We start from the raw sequence: 25,289 nt of genomic DNA, 5'->3' as shown, positions 1-25,289 counted from the left end.
TTAATATTATGCTTCTTGAAAATATTCGTTACACTGTGTATGTTTTCGTTAAAGGTTAAGGTGGCGAATAGGGCAGGGTTATGTCTTTCTTTGGTTAATGGGTTGTCTTTAGTCTATGTTTACATTTGTTAATGATGCGTTCTATGAATGAGATGTTATAACTGTTGAATTTAGCAATGGCACGAGTGGTGTTCAATTCCTTCTTTAGGTTTTCCTTGGATAACGGTATTTTTAGTGCACGGTCTACCATACTATAGTAAGTGGCGCATTTATGTGCGTGTGGATGTGTAGAGTCGTTTCTGATAGTAGTCGCTGTTTGGGTTGGTTTTCTGTAGATATTGTATTCTAAAGAAGAAGGATGTCGTTTAATTGTAAGGTCTAAAAAATAGATTGAGTAATTGGACTCGGATTCTAATGTGAATTTTATATTAGAATCAATCTTGTTTAAGTTATTAAGAGTGGTAGCTGCATTAACCGTTCTGTCATCTAGAATAACCAGAGTATCATCAACATATCTAGACCAGAAGTGTATATTTGAAAAAGTGTTATTGGTATTAATTGCAGAGTCTTCTAGGAAATCTATGTAAATTTCAGCCAAAATTCCTGAGGCCGGCGACCCCATAGCCAATCCATCTTGTTGGTAAATGCATTTGTCAAATGCGAAATAGTTGTTATGTATTATGAGTTTTAGGACCTGCATAAAGTCTTGGAATTCTAGTTTACTTAGCCCACTATATGTTTTTAGGTTTTTTTGTATTATGGGAAGGAGTTTTTTGGTGTTGATACTGGGATACATATTATTAATATCGAATGAGTGAAGGGTGTGAAATGGTAGTATTTCAAATTTATTCAGTTTTTCGATTAGTTCGATGGTGTTTTTTACGGATTTTTTCGACTGAAATTTATAGTTTTTACTAAGAAATTTTGTATGAATTGGGCAAATTTATATAATGGGCTAGGTCTATAGTTGATGGGGCGTATGGGGACGCCGGTCTTATGGATTTTGGGGAGAGCTTTAGCGGTAGGCAGGCCGGGATTCATATTAATTAATCTCGTTTTTTCTTGTTCTGTAAAAAGGAATGATGTATTTTTTAAAGTTTGTTTTAGAAGACGTTGGATTTGCTGTGTCGGATCTTTTTTGACTAAAGAGAAAGAACCAGTCTTGAAAAAACTTTTTGTTTTTTCGATATAATCATTTTTATCCATGATGACCGTTGTATTGCCCTTATCAGCTTTTGTGATGATAAGGTTATGAACTTTAATTTTTTCCGCGAGTTTTGTAATGTGTTCTCGTTCTGCAAAGGTTTTTTTATGTGAACTAATATTAGTGGGAGTTGTTCTGTTTTTTAGGTTATTGATTTTGTTTAAAGTTCGTTTGACATCGAATCTAACCTCGTCTTGTGCGTCTAAAGGTATTTTATTTATGGCTGTTTCGGATTCTATGACTAGTGTGGTAGCGATGTTAACTTTATTTGGATTAGGCCAATTGTGTTTTGTCCACAACTCTTCTTACACCACACACTCAGCACGCTAAACAAGACTCACCACCCTGTTGAGCTGAGACTAATTCGAAGATCAACCTTATTCAATCGCCCAACATCTGGTGTCCCAGCCTCGACAAAATCTTTTTGTTGGTATTGCTATATAACATCGGACCTGGACTTTTGTGCCTGAATTGAACATCAGAAGAGTGGACTATTTTACTACTTTGTTTTTACCACATCGTTTTATCATCATATTCAGACTTTTATGTTCAAAGCACCAGTTCAATTTTATGCACAATACTTACCCATCAAACTACTATGCTTTTATGTGTCACATCACATCATCATATTTTACTCAAGTTCTTCTAGCTTTTAAGAAAAAGCAGCCTACCATTTGTATTCAGCCATGCAAGAGTTATTAATGCAATTTTTATGACATGTACTTTGCCCATTGTGATTTTTGTAGCTGATGATGACGCAATGAGCGTCGAAACCGGTTCTAACTATTTAATAAATATTATGTTGTGAACATCTTATGCAACACGTTTTGTATTGAAAAGGTTGAACCTTCCTTGATATTTTAATTGTGTATCACCAGTGGGTCTGCTCAAGGCTTAACGAATCACCATCAACAGCGTTGTATGCCCTCACTCCACATGAGCACTGCAGTGAGGTTTGGAATTTAATGCAGGCTTTTGGTACGCAATCTAGTGATTAGAAATTGTATACTACCACCTCCCCTACCCTACCAGCCAATATTCTGATGGTGAATTGTTTTTTTGACCAACGGGAGTCGAACCGGCTAACCACCTTGTCAGACTGTTTAGACTTCAATGCCTTAATGATCATGCCACCAGATGACCCCATCATAATAACAGCCTAAAATTGAAATGGCTCCTTTAAGTCAGCCTTGGAAAAGGCTAGGGCATTCCTGGAACTGATGTACAGTGCTTATGCTGGGGAACTTTCAGAATGTTATGAAGGTGACAATAATCAACCTTATGTCACTGACTGGAAAGTCAGAAGAGGTGATTGATATCATGGAGAAGGAGAACATAGCTATGATGTGACTGTGAGGTCAAGTGAAGAGGTAAAGGAAAGAAGTGAGGAAGGCATACACTCTCGACTGCAGGGAAGGATATAAGGCAAATAATGAGATAATAACCAACAAAATCTTTGGTGAGTATTTAGATAAAGTGGATTACATACGTGATAGAATAGTTTTTAGATAGACAGTTTTTAGATGTAACAGCCTTGCCAGAAGTAGCCTGTGATAGACCATAGAGTCATGGAAAAATGAAAGTAGGAAAAGTTGTAAAATGAGATGTAAGAGAGAAGAAAATAAAACTATGGAAATTAAAAGATATGGAAGTAAAAGATAAATTCCAATGTAAATTGAAACGACACGCACCCAGAACTGAGGTGGAGAGTGTGGAAGTGGAATGGGACATGTTCAAGAAGGCATTTGTAAGCTGTGCAAAGAGTGATTGTGGCAGAATAGCTGAAAGAGTGAAAAATAAAGATGTCCTGTGTTGGAATGAGAGGGTAAAGGAAGCAATGAAAAATAAGAAGTATGTATGGCAAATATGGAATAGGTATAAGATGGAAGAAAGTAGGAGAAAATATCAGGAAATGAAAAGGACTTGCAAGAAAGTAGTAAATTAATAAAAGCAGGGAAAAATTTATGAAAGAGTTGGAAGAGAATGTGTTTAATAGTAAAAGGTTGCTATATCGACTTGAAGAAATAGAAAGAGTCTGCACAAAGCAAATGTTTTGGGACAGGAAAATACTAATTTCTTCGTAAGTTGACTTGGTATTTCCAGATCCATCATCACAATACTATTTCAAAAGCTCAGCCAAGGAGGGTCATAGTTGGATAAAATTCAATTAAACCTAAAACATTGTCCTGATCAAGTAATCTTAAATGTTCATGAGTCACGAACGCAATCTGTTAATGAAACCAAAGTGCAATCGCAGGTCCAGATTTGCAGCAGGAAGAGGAAAAGGAGGAGGGGGTTATAGAAGGGAAGAGATAAAAGTGGAATGTTATGAGTCCAACATTATCATCAGTTGTCTGCATAGTGACTCTCTCCCTAAAAAATTTATGTCTGAGGTGCTGTGAAGTTACTGTAGTTAGGTATAAACAAAGAAATGAACGAATGAACAAATTAATTGTCAGAAAATGTAAAAAAAAAAAAAAAAAAAAAAAAAAAAAAAAAACTTAAAACTTTGTGAAAAAAAAAGCCTTCCTCAAAAATGTTGTTGTCTAAGGAAGTGCCTAGTGGTAGAAATGGCCTTTTCTGTGTGATTTGCCAATGGGAGGCGCTGAAGCCTGCCTTCCTGATGAAGCTGGGAAGCAGAAAAGAGCTTGTTGAGGACTGAAAAGAAGTGGGTGTAGAAGAAATTGGATTGTGAGGAGAGAGCCTGTCATCTTCAACACAAGTGTTGTGTAATCATGTTTGTCATTATCTCCACTTTCTCTTGTTCCCTCTTTCCACACTAACCTGTCATTGTGTTCATAGTCTTAACCTTTCCTCATGTTTATAATCTCTCTGTTACTTGATCTTAAAGAAAAGATCACTGTCACCATCTTGTAAGAAGACTTTGTGTATGTTCTTTGTGTACCTATCTATTTGCCGTTAGACACCATTTTGAATTTGATATGAATCTTCTGTAATACTGTTATAAATATTAGATCATTCAGTGATTCAAATAAATAATTAAAGATGAGGTGAAAGAAAGCATAACAACACAGGGATACTGGCTATCAATTAAGTAATACCTGGTTGCCAGCCATTAAGGATTCACATAGGTAGTTCCCTTCCCTCTTCCTTCATTATTGTTATTTCGTTTTGGTGTTTTCCAAATTTGTACGTTCCTCATCGCCAGCTGTTTCATTCCAGGCTTGTCAATGTCATACCTTCATATGTGTGTACACTTGTTATGTTATGTGACCCTCTCAGACTGATTCTGATGGTTCCATCAGCTTCCACTTAGAACGCTGGTTCTGTACCGCGTCTGGGGAGCCATCTGGTGATGAATGAATGTACTATTTCCACTTGTATTACAACGTCTAAATTGAAACACCTTATTGTTTGAGAAGCCTTTCTCATGGACAGTCAAGATTTTCTTCTGATACGCAGAGCAAAGTTCTCTGTGAAACGTAAAGAATTTCACCTTATTTTCTTGACACGGCATAAGCCCAAAAGCCTGTATCATGTCAACACAGATGTAATCCGACTTTCATATTTTTTTTAAATAAGTCCTCAAATTGACATAAGAAAATGTTTATTTTGTTAGGAGTTAAGGTTTCAATATTCATTGTGAACCACTGATCACTGACTTATTACAGTAGTTTTAAAATTAATAATTCTTCCTATAGTCTGTCTGAACACATTGCTAGCTGTTTTCAGTTTACATGTCAAGGCTTGAAACTGTCAGTACATTCTTATCCATCTATATTACATTATATAATATCTATACAGAGATAATCTTCTCTTTCCAGAAATTGGACAGATTTATTGGAAGGTCCACTCAGCTCTTTGTCCCAAGACAGTGTTGTTGTTGTCATTGGCACCTGGCATCAAATTGTTAGCACTGTCATCGCATCCAGGGGATTGAACATCTATCTGCAGTGGGTCATTATACCTTTGGATATAATTAAGAATGTTTCAAACGTTGGTGAGTACTTGAAATTTTATTTAAGAAGACACTAGTGAATCACTGATACTGTATTGATGACACTGAATTTCTCTTTCATTATTTGAAGGATGGTTATTATAATGGCTCTAGTTTTAAGATTAGATCATCAACACTTCGATTTTTCAAATTATTGTGAAAATAATGGATTTTCAAATAATTGTGGAAATGATTGATGATTGTACATGTAAGGAGCAATCTATTGTCATTGCACCTGTGAAAACCACTGGTAAAATATTTCAACTTAACACTTAGGCCAGTAAGGTTTTGTCATTTAAGGTTCAATATTGTGTGAGTAATGTCAAAAGAATTCTCATTCTTGTTGATATATGTGCTGTGGGTCATTATTTCTCCTACATCATCGCATAGCAGTTTTCACAGGTGCAACAACTATATACACTGACTGACAGAGCAAATGCAACACCAAGAAGGAGTGGTTCAAAAGGGATGAAAGTTGGGGAAAAAACAGAGACGGCACGGACGAATAATTGATGTTTATTTCAAACCGATATGCAGGTTACACAATGCGCACGGCATCGACTCAGTAGGATGTAGGACCACCGCGAGCGGCGATGCACGCAGAAACACGTCGAGGTACAAAGTCAATAAGAGTGCGGATGGTGTCCTGAGGGATGGTTCTCCATTCTCTGTCAACCATTTGCCACAGTTGGTCGTCCGTACGAGGCTGGGGCAGAGTTTGCAAACGGCGTCCAATGAGATCCCACACGTGTTCGATTGGTGAGAGATCCGGAGAGTACGCTGGCCACGGAAGCATCTGTACACCTCGTAGAGCCTTTTGGGAGATGCGAGCAGTGTGTGGGCGGGCATTATCCTGCTGAAACAGAGCATTGGGCAGCCCCTGAAGGTACGGGAGTGCCACCGGCCGCAGCACATGCTGCACGTAGCGGTGGGCATTTAACGTGCCTTGAATACGCACTAGAGGTGACGTGGAATCATACGCAATAGCGCCCCAAACCATGATGCCGCGTTGTCTAGCGGTAGGGCGCTCCACAGTTACTGCCGGATTTGACCTTTCTCCACGCCGACGCCACACTCGTCTGCGGTGACTATCACTGACAGAACAGAAGCGTGACTCATCGGAGAACACGACGTTCCGCCATTCCCTCATCCAAGTCGCTCTAGCCCGGCACCATGCCAGGCGTGCACATCTATGCTGTGGAGTCAATGGTAGTCTTCTGAGCGGACGCCGGGAGTGCAGGCCTCCTTCAACCAATCGACGGGAATTTGTTCTGGTCGATATTGGAACAGCCAGGGTGTCTTGCACATGCTGAAGAATGGCGGTTGACGTGGCGTGCGGGGCTGCCACCGCTTGGCGGCGGATGCGCCGATCCTCGCGTGCTGACGTCACTCGGGCTGCGCCTGGACCCCTCGCACGTACCACATGTCAATGCGCCAACCATCTTCGCCACAGGCGCTGCACCGTGGACACATCCCTATGGGTATCGGCTGCGATTTGACGAAGCGACCAACCTGCCCTTCTCAGCCCGATCACCATACCCCTCGTAAAGTCGTCTGTTTGCTGGAAATGCCTCCGTTGACGGCGGCCTGGCATTCTTAGCTATACACGTGTCCTGTGGCACATGACAACACGTTCTACAATGACTGTCGGCTGAGAAATCACGGTACGAAGTGGTCCATTCGCCAACGCCGTGTCCCATTTATCGTTCGCTACGTGCGCAGCACAGCAGCGCATTTCACATCATGAGCATACCTCAATGACGTCAGTCTACCCTGCAATTGGCATAAAGTTCTGACCACTCCTTCTTGGTGTTGCATTTGCTCTGTCAGTCAGTGTATATATATATATACAGTAAGCCATTCTCCTGAGTGGAATTTGAGGGAAAGACTGAACAGATTTCAATGAGTGACCCCCCATTTTAAAGTGTACTATCTGAAGGTCCTTGGAAAAGTAGTAGTTTCTCTATGACTGCTGATTATCCTACATAATTTTCTTATAGTTGTTTTCCGAGGTACTATGTTCCAAATCCCATGTTGCAGATCGTATCATCGCTACTATTGCTGTAGAATTGCCAATGTGCCTGGCAGTGGTAAGATGGTAGCTTGAAATTACAATGAACTGTTCTTGTTACAAACTTGCATAGTTATTTCTGCTACAAAAAATTCAGCAGCAACAACTAGATCTCAGACAGTTTGCAGTTTTGTCCAGGTACCTTAGAATTACTGTATTATATTTTCCCCACATCATTTGTAGCACAAGCCATTTATTTCTATTAAATCTTTTAATTCCTTCACTTGGACATTTCCCTATTACTACCACCTGCGGCCCAAAATATTAAATACAACACAACAATGCACAGCAGAGCATCCAGTAGTTGGAAATGGTGCACACAGCTTCACTCATACTGAGGAACACTTTGTGAGGTGCATGGGGATTTTCAATCTCATTTCATTAGGATAAGTGATGAGAATTTGTATGTCTGCATATACCGCAGAGTATAGTGAGGCAGCACAATCATAGCATCATTCATCAGTGATCTGCATTTAAGACTGTTGCCCAGGTGACAGGTTCCCTATCAATGGTTTACCTAACCTTTTCTTACACATTTTCAAAGAGCTTGCAAATTTATTAAACATTTCCCTTGTTAAATTATTCTATTACTTTATTTCTTGTCTTATAAATGAATATTTGTCCAAATTTGTCCTATTGAATTCCAGCTTTATCTTCATATTATGATCTTTTCTTCTTTTAAGAGCTCCACTTAAACTTATTCATCTACTAATATAATTCCATACCTTTTCTCCACAGACAGCTTGGAACGTACAGCTTAATTGAGCAGCTCCTCTCCTTACTCCCAAGTCTTCCCAGCTCAAAGTTTGCAACATTTTCATAAGACTACACTTTCGTTGGAAAACAACAAATATTGTTGCTTTCCCTTGGATCTTTTCCAGTTCTCATATAAAGTAATCATAGTGTAGGTCTCATACACTGGAACCATATTCTAAGTGGGATCTACAAGAAACTTACATGCCCTCTCCTTTACATCCTTACTGCCAATGATGTACATATAGTGTATATGCAAACCTGAAAATTTTTCTACTACTGCCTCCTGTGGTCCAAAATATTAAACACAACAGAATGCACGACTGAACACCTGGTAGTTGGAAATGATCGACACAGTTTCATTCATAGATGAGGAACATTTTGTGATTTGCCTAGGGTGCATGAAGAAGTGAAAGACGTAACGATTTCTTTGGAGATCTGTGTGGTTGTGGTTTTCTCACAAGTGAAATCTATAAATACATTTTATTCCTAGTCATGCATAATTAACTACTATATTCTAGCAAATGAGATTTGCACATAAAATATTTCCAGTCAATGCATGACAAAAAGCTGAGTGATGCCAAATTGGACTGGTGTGTGGAGTCATACGAATTGCTGTTACAACAGTTTCCACATTCTGCAGACAAGAACAACATTTGGTTTCTGAAGAAAACTCTATTTACTGAAATTCTTGTGACTGGGCCAAAGTAAACCTTGCACTTGTACCAGGAAATAGAGGATGATCTGCCCCATTGTCAAGATCAAGGCAGACTACAGTGAAACATTATTTTGGCCCTTATTTACTTACTTGTCCTGTTAGGTTGTTGGCCATTTCTACACCAGTAATAATTGGTTTCTGCCACCACTTTAGGGACACTGAATTAAAGAAATTCATCCTTCAAATTAACATTTGCAAGATGCTGTGCATGCAGTATTCCAGCAATAATGAACAGGCAGGAGAACAAAAGAAAAGCAAAGGTAAGCTAAGCAAAGCTTGTAGTTTTACATGACTGTTGACATGATCATAGCTTCAGGACTTCCTGTTTAATGTGGAATATGAACCATAAGAGACGTGACTTTTCACTTCTAAAATCCAATTGCATTGACCATGATATGGAGAGAATAATATGGTGCCACGTCTGATTATGTACAGATCAAGGAAGAACACATTATTGTATGTCCAACGTCGATAACTGCACTGTGCATAATGCAATGTCAATCAGTAAAACACAGTTTAATGAGGAGTTTAATTTCCAATTGAAGGAATTAAAAGATTTAATAGAAATTAGTGGCTTGTGTAGCAAATGCTGTGGGGGAAAAAATAATACAGTAATTCCAAGGTACCTGGACAAAACTTCAAACTGTCTGAGATCTAGTTGTTGCTTTTGATATTGTATGTAGCGAAAGTAACTCTGGAAGTTTGTAACAAGGACAGTTCATTGTATTTTCATGCTACAACCTTAACACTGCCAGGTAAACTGGCAATTCTGCAGCACTAGTAGTGATGATAAATGTTATTAAAACACAGAATGACATCTTTCATTCTGTGGCATTACTCAGTCGCAATATTTTACAACTAAAAGTGGAATGGACTTGGAAATATAATTTTTGTTTGTGTTCATTGCATATATATAAAGCAGAATGTCTGCCTGCCTCTGTTCCTTATACAAATTCATACCGTTCCACCAATGTGAACCACTTTTTGTATACCAGTACTTACTTTTTAGGACCCTTCGGGTAACCCTATCTACAAGAAATTTTTTAATAGCCCTCTCCATTACCTAGATTCAGGCCCTTTGGCACATTAACATAGGCTAATATAGGCAAAATATAGCATTTGTCATACAAGAATTAGACAAAATGGTGATTAAATGGCTCGTCATAACCATAGCAACGTCAGCTCAGTAATTCTACAGTAGTGAGATTATGAAAGTATGTTCCAGCATAGCTGTCAACCAAAGTAGGTACATGTGACTTACTATCTGGAAAAGCTACTGTGGCGGCAAGACAGCCCTAGCTCTCCTAGGGGAGGGTGTTAAATGGAAAAAATGAATTAAAACAACAGATATTAGTATTGAACCCATAGTTTTTGTGGTTGCTGAGAGGAACTGTGACACTCTTGATGCCGTTTAAGTCCAAGTTCAGTCTCCATCAGCATGAGGGTCTAGGAGGGGTGAAAAAGAAACTACAAAATGAGAGAAGAATGTTGATTTCATAGTTTTTTGGGTCCATAGGTTGATTGGTGATAGTGACTGTTGGAATCATTTATGGTACATCATATCTATAGCACAATGCATATATACATCTAGTTATAACTAGAAGGTGGATTCAGATGCACAAAAAAATGGCAAAATATGCATGCATCTGTGCTCTAAAACAGACACACTAATATAACCAGCGAGCTCGCAATGCACTAAAGGCATATCGATATTGGCGCATTATCCACAGATACTGAATAATACGAAAGATGAACGGTAAAGATAGGTTAAAGCTACAAAATATTGGTCTGGACAAGACAATTGGTCTGGACTGCTTAGGTCCTGCTAGTGATAAGACGATAGGAACAAAGAAAATGGCGGCATTATTTAGTTTGACTGTTTCTGTTTTAATTCTTCTATATAGGCTAAGTAAGAATACTTTTTAGGGTGGGGTAGGTTGGTCCCTGCCAAGCCGTAGTGGCGATTGGGAGTTAGAAGTAGGGGGGAAAAAATGTATAGACAACAAAAGTGCCAGAGTCTAGGGCTATAGCAGGGGGAGGGGGGAAGAGCATCAACATTGAAAAAAATCTAAAAAAAAAAATTGGAAGTTTTTTGATTTTCTCTGAGCGAATTTCGATAGGGATGTAAGTTCGAGTCTACCAACTTTAGTGCGGTAATAATAGTACTATACAATAAAACATTCATCAAAGGAGCAATAATTAGACATGTATTTCAATTAAATAGAAGTTTGGCGTTATTATACAACTAAAATATCATTTAGTATTTGACTACACAGTAACAAAGTAACACACTAGATAGAAGTGCACAGACACATTTACTGAATGAGAATGTTAGACTGACGAATGCATGCGGTAAGGGGGTGAATCATACCCCAGTGTCCATGACCTTGCCAAAAATACAGTATACTCCTGCTACCCTTCTCACAGCACATGCTACACACTGCTGTGCGAGTCTCCATTACTTGTCGACTGCTTGCTGTGACTCTGTGCGAAACAGTAAGCCGCAAAGAATGATATTTTGTGCGTATTTCCGCTGATTATTTTTCTTAATAATTAATTACATTAAATCAAGGAATTAGCTGAAAAAACAATGGGGACTGTACAAATTGCCTTTTTTATAATTTGTACTTTCAGGCAATATATTAAACAACTGATAGATTCTTCAGTCTGCTGAAACTTAAAAAATTAAGGTGGCTAAAACTGATTTTTTTCTCTCCACAAAGTGGGAGGCGACTGCCCCCCCTCGTCCCCCCCTCTCCCCAATCGCCGCTACTGCTGCCAAGCAGCGAGGAAGGATCTCTCCTCCCTGCTAGATCAGGTCTTGTAAAACATTATTTTTCTATGATTCGAACATATGAACCTAATATCAAAATGCCACCAAAGAAAGAAAACCACATTGTCAAGGTCATGTTAGCTGTCTACTGTCAACAACATCGTAAAGGCTTCCGGTGGTGAACGAAATTTTTATACGGTAGAGTCTCGATTATCCGACCTAAACGGGACCTGGAGTACGTCGGATCACCGAAAATGTCGGACAATGCAGAATAACTTTGAAAATGAACTAAAACAGGAAGGCTATAAGGTACTGTATTACTAAAACAACGACATGGTATATGGTACTGTATTTATTGAATTATCAATTCAATTGTACAATATCCCTTTCAGACCGAGTACGCACAATTGTGCGGGTTCGTATTTTAGTTATCCCTGACCGTATTTGATGTTTTTTCGGCACTACACCGGACTGCAGTGATTGTGCAGGACACGTGGCGTGTATTTCAATTGATTTTAGTATGCGCTTGACCGCCAGGGCGAAGGAAGAAGAGTTTAAAAAGCACAGTTGATCGGCGAGATGACAGGAAGCAGTAGTGCCGAAAGTACGTGTTTATTTACTGCGTTTATATTAATCTAGAAGCTTTACTGAATACCGGAATATATTCAATGAAGTGTGTACATTGGTTAGCGAACGTAAATTTTGAAGCTACACCATCGTACGTGATACAACGAGGTTTTGAATTTTGATACGCACAATTGTGTGGGTCCTGTTTTTCGGATGTTAGTTTTTATTTTGTAAAATAAACTATTAATATGTGTATTGAGGAGCATTTTAGTCAGTTCTTGACGTACAAACAAAAATTCACACCCCCAGTTTTCTTTCAGGTCTGAAAGGGCTATATGCAGTACTGAACGAAAACATTCCAAATGTCTTATGAAAAGAAACTTGTCAACAATGTCTGCTTGCTTGCTGATTCACGTTTTCTTGCTGTGAGATCCAGCCATCGGCGAAAAATCAACACCTCCATTGGGCTTGCTTCCGGCTGTTGCTCAACTTAGTTTAATGCTATTTCCAATGCACTTAATCCTTCACTGTGAGTCATCGTTTTCTCCTTTTGTTCTGCAATGCCTCGTTCTTCTCCTCCATCATCCTCAGTTAAGTTAGCATTTACAAAGTCAATAATATCAGGGCCAGTTAGTTCAAATAGCTGATCTTGTGCACACCACTTACATCTTGAGTCGTAGCATCCTCAAGGCCAGGAATGCAATTCAGTAAGGGAACAATGTTTTTCATGTCTTCCTGTACCAACTCCTTTCGATGTTCAACCCCACTCGAGAATATATTCCAAGACTTTGCAAATGTCGTTGTTTCATCTTCTTCCCAAGACTGCACTATCCAGTATGTCACATCTTTCACGTTGATTCGTTTTAACTTTTCTATCATGTTGCCATTGTCTGTTTTCTCTATCAGGGATGAAATGAGTTCCCGCTGATATTTCATCTTCAATGTTTCCAACACACCTTGGTCCATTGGCTGGTATAATGATGTCACGTTGGGAGGGAGGAACATGACTTTGATGTCATCACTTCTAAGTTGCTTTTCATTCGGGTGTGATTGAGCGTTTTCTAGTAGAAAAAGAGCTTTTCTAGGAAGGTTGTTTGGAGCTCAAAATTTTTCTCCATCTGCAACAAACTGTGTAAAAAAAAAAAAAAAAAGTCTCTAAAAATGACAGCAGATATCCAGGCAGCCGTCTGATTCATGCAATATACTGAAAGAGCATTAACAGAAATGTTTTTAAATGCCCTAGGCTTCTTTGCTTTACTGTAACTCTTTCCTTTCTTCGCTTGTAACCAGGTGCAGACGTCTCGGCTTGGGCTGCGAGAGCTTTTGATGGCAGCATCTTGAAATTTAGCCCAGTCTCATCACAATTCAAAATCTGATCAACGGTTAATCCTTCAGCAAGAATTATTTCTTGAAATTCCTTTTAACATTTCACAACCTCATCGGATTTCTTCTTCTTCTTCTTCTTCTTCTTCATTCTTCTTCTTCTTCGTTTTACCTTATGACTGAGGCGTCATGACTATCATAATATTCAGCCCTCTAGCCGATGAACCATACCCCGCCATTCTTCCCTACCTAAAGCTTTCAATGTGGTTACTCTGAGAGAACACTGTAGGGGGCCGTTCACCATGTCAATCCATCGCATTGGTATTCTTCCTCATTGTCTAGTTCCCTGGACTTTGCCCTCAACAATCAGCTTTTGAAGACTACCATCTCAGCGCATTATATGTCCAAAGTAGCGTACAATCCGCTGAGAGACCTTACACGATAGACAAACTTTTATCTGAAGTTGGTTCAGGATTGATGTGTTCGTGCGATGAGCTGTCCAAGGAATCCTTAACATTTTCCTCCAGCACCACATTTCAAAGCTTTCTATCCGTTCACGATCACGTTTGAGGATGGTCCACATCTCTGCACAATACAAGCAGACTGAGAAGACTAGAGATTCAGTGAGCTTCTTTTTTGTCTTAATGGTGACGTTATCTTTCCAGATCTTCCGCAGACAGATCATTGCTACCTTTGCTATTTCAATTCTTCGCTTTATTTCATCTTTGGAACCACCAGAATTGGATAGTAAGGAGCCTAGGTATACATACTGATGTACAACTTCACACCCTCCAATCTGTTTGATATGTGGACTGTTGTTGTTCTTACGATCAACGATTATGACTTTGGTTTTCTGTCGATTTAGGTGCAATCCAATTTCTAGGCTTGCTTCCTCTACTCTCTTGATCAGCTCTGTCAACTCCTCTTCAGATTTAGCTGACATTTTTTCTCCACAGATATTAAGCTGCCTAATGCCGTACCGTCTTTCCACTGATCAAGCCACCCAGCACTGGCAGTAAAATTAGGGTCCCCTTCATTAAAATCCTTCTGGAAATACAACGCCTTTTCTTGCAGAATGGGGCCAGATATTGGCAGGCCCTTTTCCTGGTTTCGAGTGAACCAAAGGAATAGTGCTTCACTTACTTTTCCTACTCACAGTTTTCATTGTTTTCATAATTTTCAGTGCATCACTTGTTGCTCTGGTAGAGCACCACTTTTAAATTTCTTCCCTCTCATTTTTTTCCAGTCTCCCACTGTAACATGTCCAACACCATAATCTGAAGCCACTTTTTGAAGAGTTTCCCCTTTGTCCAGTCTCTTTAACGCACTCAACTTGCTTTCCATAGAAACAATCACTTTTTTCCGTTTACTCGCCATACTCACAGAAGATAAATATGAAAACTATTACAACCACATCCAACCAATCAATCAACACAACAATGACTGAAGACTCGTTGCTCCTTTCCTTGAGAAAAAATCGGTCCTACCGCCAGCAGTCAGACCAGTGCTTGTCCTACGGTCGCACCCTCCACACAGGATGACCCAGAATTCAGTCTCAACCAAAAGTTCAAGGTGAGTCTACCAGTGTCGGATAACACGGAATGTTGGATAAGCAAAGGTCGGTTGAGCGAGACTCTACTGTATATCAATTTTTTTGCATTGTTGTACCAATTTGAATATAAATATACAATATTAAATGTTGTTTTATACAAAATAATGATAATAAACTGCAATTATCCATTTATATGCACTATGAAACTTAGCTGTTGGATTTCAAATGGTCTAAATCACCATTATTTCTTATGGGCATACTATATCTTGAAACAAACAAAACATGAAAATATGCCAAAATATGCCCTCTAGTTATAACTAGAGCCTGGAAGTTAGGCAAACTGCCTCTTTTATCTGGGTGGATACATCGAAGTGTCACATAAAGAAAAACATGCTTCTGTACGTTTGGGAATGGTAGGACCAGTTATTATTTTGCCTTTCTTTCATATTTTAGCTTCCATAGCCTATTTGATAGTTTAATGACTTTTTTTTTACCTTTTTTAAGTTGTTGTGGATATTTTCTGCTGTAATTTATATTAAAATTAATCAGTGGAAAGAAACAATATGATTCCACTGTACTGTATTAATAATAAAGAAAAAATCATTAGTTCCCGGTGATGTGTTTTCACAACAGTGCACAATGATATACATTTTGTTAAATAAAGTTGGCAGCAGCTATTGTGAACTCTTTGGTGTTAGCCATATAGTTTCTCCATGACTCAAGCTACGAGCTCCTTGTGTTTCCCACTGTATCTGACAGCATGTCGTAGTGTGGATAGCTGGTGAATTGAAACAGTGAATGAACTCCGAGAATGGTGTAACACAGTGATAATATATTGTAATATGTCTGTGTGAAAAAATTTATCCTGGATGCAACAATGGGTCACTCAGACTAGTTAGATTATGTGTGTTGCGTTTTTGCAACACCAAGCACAAATTATATCAAAAACATTAAACTTTATTCTGGAATCTTTTCACATATTATTACATTTCTGACCATTTTCTTAGTACTTCTGTGCACTTTTAGAATTTTTGTTCTCTTTTTCATTTCGTGTAGGAGCCTGTGCATGAGATTATGGCATTACTGGAGGAGGAGGAGCCTCCGGATATGTTACGAGCCAATTGTGTAGATGTATTCATGGCTCCCCTGCGAGTAAGGTACGGCATAGATGAAGACAGTGGTGACAAAGACACTGGATGAACAATAAATAATCTGAGTGGACAGCAGCTAAGATCTGAAGCCGAAGTGATCTTCCGTAATTTCAATGAGGATACGGTACTTGAGTGAGAAAGTGTAGAAGAATATTCTGAGGAAATTGAACTTCCAGACCAAGACAGTTCTCGCGATATTGGCGAACAGGATATGAGTAGTTTCAATACGACATTGGCACAAATTAGGTTGTTAGGGAACAGGAACAGGAAACAGGTTAGAAAGTGGAGAAATTGTGATCTGCCTGAAAACTGTGAAATGAAGAAAATGCTAGAAAACAGAACAAGTATGTATTTTATGAGCCTAATGCATTATGTAGGCAATTATCTCCTGTACAAGTATTTCAGCTATTTTACAGTGAAGAGTGGACTTCAGATATTGTGAAACAATGTGTCGTTCAGAAAGGACGTCCAATGTTAGTTTTCTACCGATGAGCTGAAAGCTTTTATTGGCATTCTCTTACTCAGTGGTTATGTTCCATTGCCCCGCTATAGCATGTACCAGGAAGAAAGTAGTGATACAAGAAATGACTTAGTTTCAAGCGCAATGCGAAGAACTAGGTTTTAAGAAATTATGAGGAATCTTCATCTGAGCGACAATACTAGCTTGGACAAAAATTATCGTATTGCAAAGGTTAGACCATATGTAGACAAACTGAAAGAGAGTTTCAAGGAGTTTGGTACATGGGAGATAGTCATATCCCATAACTACGGGAGGCATGGCCTGAAAGAGAACATTCATGGCAAGCCAATTTGCTTCAGATACAAAGTATGGTGTCATAATCTAAGACTGGGTTACTTGATCGACTTTGTCATCTACAAGGTGCAAAGGGACAGCAGAATGAGTACAAGCAAGATTTTGGTTTAAGAGGAGGAATTCTAATTAAGTTTTCTGAAAATCTGCCTGAAGACTGAAACGGAAAAGTGCTCCCTCATCACATATTTGTGGACAACTATTTCCTAACCCTAAGTGTTGTTGATATTTTTACATACCTTGCATTGGACTGATAGGAACTCTGCAAAATAACCAAACTGAAAATTGCCCTCTAAAAGATGCAAGTTCATTGAAGAAAGAAGAAAGGGGTGCTTTTGATGTAAAGTGTGATGACTCATACAAACTTGTTGTTTGTTGCCATTGATGCTTTCACAACCCGTACTTATAGATATGATACTGTATAGGCATTTGGGCTTATGCCATGTCAAGAAAATAAGCTGAAATTCTTTACGTTTCATAGAGAACTGTGCTCTGCATCATCAGAAGAAAATCTTGACTGTCCACTAGAAAGGCTTCTTAAACAATGACTTTTAAAATTAGACTTATAATGGAAGTGGAAATGGTACGTTCATTCATCACCAGATGGCTCTCCAGACGTGCCACAGCTCTAGCGCTCGAAGCGGAAGCGGACCGAACCATCAGAATCAATCTAAGAGGGTCACATAACATGTGTACTTAACATATGACAATGACAGGTCTATGACATTGACACAAGCCTGGAATGAAACATCTGGCGATGAGGAACGTACGAATTTGGAAAACACTGAAAAAAAATAGCAATAGTGAAGGGACAGGGAAAGGAACTACCTACGTAAATCCTTAATGGCTGGCAACCAGGTATTACTTAAATGATAGCCAGTGTCCCTGTTGAAATTGTTAGGATTTCTACATATTTTCACAGCTTCCTGTATAATCCTGGACCTGTAGTGTCTAGTGTGGGTAAGAGCTCGAGCATCTTGGAACATGACATCATAACCCGCCGACAGAGCGTGTTCAGCTATTGCCGATTTCTCTGGCTGGTTGAGACGAATATTACATTAATGTTCCTTGATATGGATACCAATGGACCGGCAAGTTTGGCCGATTTATACCTTACCACAAGTACAGGGAATTTCTTATACCCCAGGATGTAAAAGTGGGGACAATTTGTCATTGGTTTTACTCAGACTGTGAGCAATTTTAATGACGGTGCCAAACACAGTTTTTATATTGTGATTGTGGAGGACCTTGGCAATTGGATCGGCGGTGTTATGAATGTAAGGCAAGTAGGCAGTTCTCTTCACTTCTTCCTTCTGTGAGCTTTGCTTGGTCGATTCTCTGGGATGCAGGGCTCTATGAATCTACATATCGCTGTAACCATTACCCTTAAACATGACTTTGAGCATGTCCATCTCCACCTGGATATTTGACGGCTCACAAATTCATCTCGCCCTCTTGGTGACATGTAGAATTGATGGTTATGAATTTCATGTTTTTGGTCCGTATTGAACAATATATAAGTAATAATAATAATAACTTAAATGTTTCCACCTTTTCAATACAATATATTCACAAATTTACAAAATTATACGGTACCGGTACTAGTTTCGACCCATCTAGGGGTCGACCCATCTAGGGGTCGAAACTAGTACCGGTACCGTATAATTTTGTAAATTTGTGAATATATTGTATTGAAAAGGTGGAAACATTTAAGTTATTATTATTATTACTGACATGTAGAACACCGTGGAAAAGAATGTGGTTACATCGTTCGCTGTAAACTATGTCCGTCTTAATGCATCAGCAGCGTTAGTCTGTTCTACATCTTCTAAAGGGACCACACTTTTATGAGACTGTCAAACATATCTGTCAAATACTCTGATATATTTGTCCCAGCAGCGACTTCAACATATAAACGTCTTCTTGCATTAGTTATCTAACGATAAATTTTGATTAATCAACTTAATAAGATAATCTTAAATCATTCGCCTTTTTTCTGGCCAATATTTTTTAGCTCCTGTGTTTTACATAAAATATAGAATTCAACCTTAGCTTTTGTGTATTGTCATACCACTCTTGTTTATTGAGGTCTTGGGTTCGATATCTGACCCCCAAGCAATGCGTATGTTCAAACTTCCTACAAACAGGATCCACTTCAGTGTCGGACATGTGTTGTTTTTAGAATTAATATGACACAAAATTCTTTTCATTTTAGATAAACATTTTAAATTGTATAAAGTGATTTTAGCATGTATTGTACAGTATATGTTATATCACAACATCCTTATTTTATAACAATTATTCCGCAGTGTAATTACTTTTAAGAAATCACATTTCAATTTTGATAAGTTATGAGTGATAATGTCCTCTGACCAATGCTTGTTTTAAGATTAAATAAGGCTGATGATGCCCAATAAAAGGAGGGCAAAACATGTCCCTTTAAATTTAGTAATTTCTATGTTTATTTAACCACATAACCGTGGAATTAATTGTATTGTATAGGTGGGGTAATAAAAATACTCCTTTTGTAAACTTAGTGAGATTGAAAGATGTTTCGGGACCCTCGGCCTTCTTTCAAGGTTTGTTTTCTTTTTATAACACTCTCCTGGAGTTCTTTAAAAATCAAGCATATCCAATTGGTCTAGGCTTTGTCTCCTGCGATTTATTGTTTCACCGGGGAAGCGATATGCTCTTTCGTCTGTACACTTTCTTAGCCATGGTTTATGACTGGCGTGTTTTTGTCTGTCCATTCTTTTCCATGCAACTGTCTTTTCCCTTGCTGGCTCGCCGCTAATGTAATCATAACTCACATTTAGATTTCACGACTCTGCGAAATTGCTCCAATTAATGCTAATATACAACATAATGAGCATGCAAGCATAAGGGATCACCATGATGCTTCATTTCTATGATCTGTAAATACATTTTTGTATTTAGTGCTTCATCAAGAATTTGTCTGGTTTGCAGTTCTTTGTCTAACCTAAAAAATACATTTAAAAATTACTGTAGTAGTGTGCATAAATTTTTTTCCTGGTTTTGAACTAGGAATTCAAGTTAACTTGTAAGGTTTTGTAACAGCAATGAAGCCCATGCTGTGTGACAATAGTGTTATTGGTCTAGCCTCTTTGAATACTTATTTCAAGCTACAGCTGTAGTTAATCAGTCTGTATGATCTTCAGTTTTATCTCTTGGTAGAAGAATGTAGCAAAACTGTTAAACAATAATTCAAATAATACAAAAATTGGAAGTTAGAGAAAAATTTGGTAAGCGAGATGACTATCGACAAGGTTGTGAGCAGTAGAACAGTGTTGCAGTGTAAACAAAATTCTTAGTGTCATGAGGAAATATTAAATTCCCCTCACGAACAAACAAACATTGCACAATATTTTTTAAAGTAAATTTTTGCTGTTTTTAAAATTCCCTACTATCTTGCTAGTAACATTTTTGAATCGAATTGTCCTGGTTTCTGACTTTTTGCGCATATTCTCCTTGTGCATATATACATTTTTATTTCATTTTGTGTTGTTTGTGCATTTCTATCTCGCTCTTTGCCAGTTCGTCATTGTTCTAGTCTTTTTTGTCTAGAGCAATCGTCACCTTTTCATGCTGATTTCTTTTGATCCGGAAGCAAAATAAATTTATTTTTGTTTCTGTTTCAGTCGAGTTGCCAACAGATTCACTTATTGTTCTCCCTGGAATTGGTCTTCTTCAACAAGAGGAGGAGACCCACATCTCATTCGAGGATAACCACAAATATGATGCTAACGTACTAAACTCGCAGGAGAGGCTGCTTATTAGTTACCCTCTTTTCATGCAAGTTGCTATGCCAGTATTGCAGATAGCACACACTTTTAAGACTGCCTTCACCATGCATTGCACATCAAACACCACTAATGTTTCTTCTATTGGCATCTGTAGTAATTTACCACAGTTCAATACATTGACCAGAGTGTCTGGACAGAATATGTTAAGCAAAAAGAATGAAATACAGAAGTTGTTAACCTCAAACACTCGAATTTTCCTCACTGCAGTCACTCGTGTGACTGCAGGCACCATTCTGGAAGAAGTCGCCGTCTATTCAAGTGGTTTTGATGAAGAATCTGTGGAACTCAAACTAGTTTCAAATATAAACAGCAGTGTTCCCAAAGATGAGTTTTGCAGGTTGGGTATGGTTTACAATGTCACTACAGGCCGTGACTGTCAGCAGTGCAGCAACTTTGCCCACTATTACATTTCCCGGCACAAGGAGACAGGGTTTGGTGAGATATTCTCTGCTATAAGCTGGAGATCTGATGCATGGGTTGCTGCTGTTGCTTCTATTGGAGCAGTTGGTATTGCCTGCTGTTTTGTCATCTCTATTTTTATTGCAGTTCGTATCTTGAAAGGTGATATCCTTGAAGGAAATCCCACCTTCTCTTTCTTCCTGTTGATCTCAATTGTATTTACATACTGTGCCACTTTACCTTTCAGTTTCAATGTTAATGATCCAAGTCATTTCCTGGACAGTCTCTTCTGTTCTCTCAGAGTCACTGGAACCAGTCTCGGCTACGCTTTGCTCTTTTCGATCATGTTCTCGCGTGGTCTGATGCTAGCTTCTTGTGACCAGGATGGAGGCTTCATGAGTCATATCAATGGTTACATACAGTCTGTCCTCTGCTTCTTTATCCTAGGGGTGCAGATTGCTCTCAGTACCCAGTTTTGGATTATAAATACAACATTTCTTGATCCTAACCAGTGTGCCTCCATGTATGAAGGTTATTACTTCCAAATTCTACTCTGTTATGATATATTTCTTCTTATTCTTTTGGTTTGTACCTGTCCTTTCACCATTAGGTCAAAGAGAAATTACCGTGAGGGAATATATTTCACAGCAGCATCTATTTTGAGTTTGCTCATTTGGGTTGGCTGGACTACAGCTTACCTGCTAAGTCCTCGGGAGTGGCAAGACGCTGCCATCAGTGGAGGCCTCGCTGCTACAGCCAGTGGAATCCTCATCACTGTCTTCATCCCAAGAACATACATGATGATGACAGCAATAGTGAGGGATAACTTAACAAGTGCTTTACCAACTTTGGCCTGTGCTAACTCGACAAGTATTCTTGACTTGAATTACCGGGCAGCTTCACATCAGGCACTGTATGATTGTGTGAATCCTGTGCTTCCATACTCAACTGGACAAATAAACCCAAATTTCTACTCGGAGCACCCAGAAGCAAATGCAAATTTTCCATTCAAGACTTCAGGTCATCAGCGACCCACCAGTCCAGAGAACCCGTACCAGCGATGTGATTCTCCAGCTTCACCAAACAAAGTCACACATTTTTAACAAGAAGGAATACACTTGCTGATCATCCCTGTGGCTTTTTCTTACAAATGTGTTAAAACTTGCAGGCCTGGTTGGACGTTGTTCCTTCTAAATGGTGTCAGCATACTATTACAAACTTTGTAATTGTAACTTATTGTATGAAAGACGAGGAGATTCTTCTTTCCAAATAATTTAATGATGCTCAGAAATTTCCAGAATTTTAGAAATTAAGTTTTATATTTTTTTCACTATCGAAGTGTCCTGTAAGTTTAGTAAAGAAAAAGAAGTAGAGTACATTTTAAATGATTACTTTTACTTTTGAAAGGGACTACAGCGATAATGTTACAAAGATTGTGTTGCTGGAAATAACATTTTGTCATTCGCTTGAGAAGTGTTTATCTAAAATTTACACATGTTTTCTAGGACATCAGTTTGAGATACATTGTTGATTTGCCATGTTCTGCATTCTTCACCTAAAATGATTTCAAGTTTCTCCAACCATGAAGCATTGATCTTGAAAATGTGTCAGCTTATCTAAACATTGTCGTGTAGCAAGATAACTTTTTGACCAAGATTTTATTTTATAGCTAACATATGAATTTTTTTAACCTGTAAGAATTTGTTTTGTGAAGAAGAAATCTTTTCTCATGTTGACTTCTTAGTATGACTGACAATGCTGTAGCTATGAAATTAAGGAATTCTAAACACATGGTTTCGGGATAGAAAAGAGTGTTCCACGAGAAAATGCTGTATGCTGGATTCCTCAAAACTCTGTAGTAGCATTGTCATATGAAAATGTTAATGTTAATTATTTATCTACTATATATTTACAAGTGACAAAAGTGGATGCATATATATGTTTATAATACTGTTCTGGTAAATTTGAATTACCTTTTAAGAACCAGGTTTAAAATTATCTGTAATGTGCTTTCAAAAAGTTGAAAGTTTTGGTGGAAAAATTTAGCTATAGAACAGTTGTCTGAGGTATGAGAACCATTCAGAATGCTCTAGATTGTTGGTTGGAACTTTATTTAGTTGATATGAAGCATTATGGACTATAAAAGAGGAATAGAAAGGATATAATAACTGGAATATTCATACAGCTGTTCATATTTACAATAATTTCAGAAAGTAAGGAATTAACATACTGTAATGGAATTGTATCCTCATTTTTAAATGTGTTTCTTGAGTATTTTTACAATCAATCAGGTAGGAAGAAGGAATTGATTAATTTCCCATATCTGTTCCTAAAGATAAGTGTTAAAGTAATCAACTGTAGTAAATTATGAAAAACACGAAGGAGACTAGTGGCAGGATTTATTTTAAATATTTTGAAATCCCTTTTTCATACTTCACATATTTTATAACATCCCTTCTCTAAAGAGACACAAGGTACAACTTATTTTGCAGATGGTAATTTATCTTTCTTAATGTAGCAAATCATTTTATGACCTGTTGACTTAATGGGAACAGGTACTTTTTAGCTAACACTCCATGTTGCAATAGCAAGTACTCAACATGATATTAAATTAGATCCTGCAAAATTTATAGTATCAACTGTGCTCAGAAAAAAATATTCAAATATTCTGAAGTGGGAAAATGCTTCGGTCACCACAGCTATGTGGTTTTTAATGAAGAATTTTATGTGGTAAACACACAGTACTTACAGACTGAACAATAATATTTACATCAATGTTAATTTATTATGGCAGGTAGCATAACTGAACAATGTATTAGCTAAAAATATTACTGTAATTATAATTATTTGAATTAGATCTATAAGGTACAGTCTTAAAACATGAGATATAATGTAGTATTTTATTCAGTTACTACTACTCTCTCAACTAGTCAAACTGTAATTCTCTTCTACTGTTCTTCTTAGCAACAGGGACCAAATGTTAACAAATGCCGTAGATGTTAACAAATATAAAATATGAAGAGATGTGTCAGGGAATGGACAACCTTGTCAGCTTATAAAATGATGTGCAAAAGAAAAGAGAAAACAAGCTTCCTGTTGTATTTAAGTTTTGAATTTTTAAGGTAAACTGTTGCCATGGGAATGTTTCTATTGCTTTTCATCTTGTCTCTAAAAAATTTAGTATTAGATGTGTTTCAGAATTTATATGTAAGGCTGCAGGATTCTAGGCATAATCAACGTGCTGATTATAACAAAAGTGCTTGATGTTGACAATCTGTCTCCCTTGTGTTCTAAACCATGGTTTATCCTCACAAACCCACAAAAATATGCTCAATATTTATTCTAATCTAACTCAGTTTCTTTTATAACAGTGGTTTAATACTGTCTTTCATATTTATGGTTAGACTAATTATCAGCTTTCCCTTGTTTATCAAATGATAATTTTAAAAAACTAAATTTCCCTGCTGGGTGTGAATTTATTTTGTTAGTCGTAGTCTGACAAGATTACTAACCTATTCTTCTAAAGGAAGTCTTGTAATCTGCAGACTTGAATACTGTCTGACTGACTGAGGCTAGTGTGCTTCTTGTTGTAAAGAAATACAGTAAAACAATTAAGTACCATAGCTACAGTTTTTGTACCTTCTGTATGGAGTTTTTGTAACCTCCAACTTTTTCTATGAATCGAAAAATTGTTGCAGTTGATCAAGTTAAACATAAGTCTCATTCTAGTCAGGGTACCAAAGAAACTATTTTACTTACCTTGTAGTCATTGTAATAGCAGTATGTGTATGTCAGATTGATAATGAATGTGTTGTGGAAGATTGTGTATTGTGAAGAAATGTGCAATAAGTATCTGTTTTTGATGTAGAGAAAGCTGTAATCAATAAAGGAATATTTATATTAAATAATTATGTAGTGTCTTTTGGTTATTTATCATTTAAAATCTGTAGTTTAACCACTTAGTCATTGACCTTTGTACGTATGATAACATGTCTGATCCTGAATGAGCCTGGTGGCATTTAAGTGATTATTTGCAGGAAATCAGTCTCTTTGACTCTCAACTCTTACAAGATCTCAGAGACAAATTTGACAACGTAGTTGCTGTTAAGGCCATTTAGTCGTTTGAATGGACATTAAAGTAATTTATTTTCCTTCTAACAAGAACTTTTTTTTTTGGCTATAAGG

General features: G+C 37.8%; 1 protein-coding gene across 1 annotated transcript in view; it reads left to right on the top strand.

Moving 5' to 3' along the window:
- LOC136877757 (G-protein coupled receptor family C group 6 member A) overlaps nt 1-24,988 on the top strand; it is a 166,522-nt gene extending 141,534 nt beyond the window's left edge. Inside the window, exons 6-9 of the mRNA XM_068228736.1 lie at nt 4,990-5,165; nt 7,203-7,252; nt 15,976-16,099; nt 20,541-24,988. Of these exons, the coding sequence (XP_068084837.1) occupies nt 4,990-5,165; nt 7,203-7,252; nt 15,976-16,099; nt 20,541-22,207 (2,017 nt within the window). The 3' untranslated portion in view covers nt 22,208-24,988. The remainder of the gene's footprint in view (nt 1-4,989; nt 5,166-7,202; nt 7,253-15,975; nt 16,100-20,540) is intronic.
- Nucleotides 24,989-25,289: the final 301 nt, after the last annotated feature.

Source organism: Anabrus simplex, chromosome 7 (genome assembly GCF_040414725.1).
Source record: "Anabrus simplex isolate iqAnaSimp1 chromosome 7, ASM4041472v1, whole genome shotgun sequence".
NCBI classification, from domain to species: domain Eukaryota; kingdom Metazoa; phylum Arthropoda; class Insecta; order Orthoptera; family Tettigoniidae; genus Anabrus; species Anabrus simplex.
Note: the sequence above shows the minus strand (reverse complement) of the source record. Positions and strands in the feature narration are given on the sequence as shown.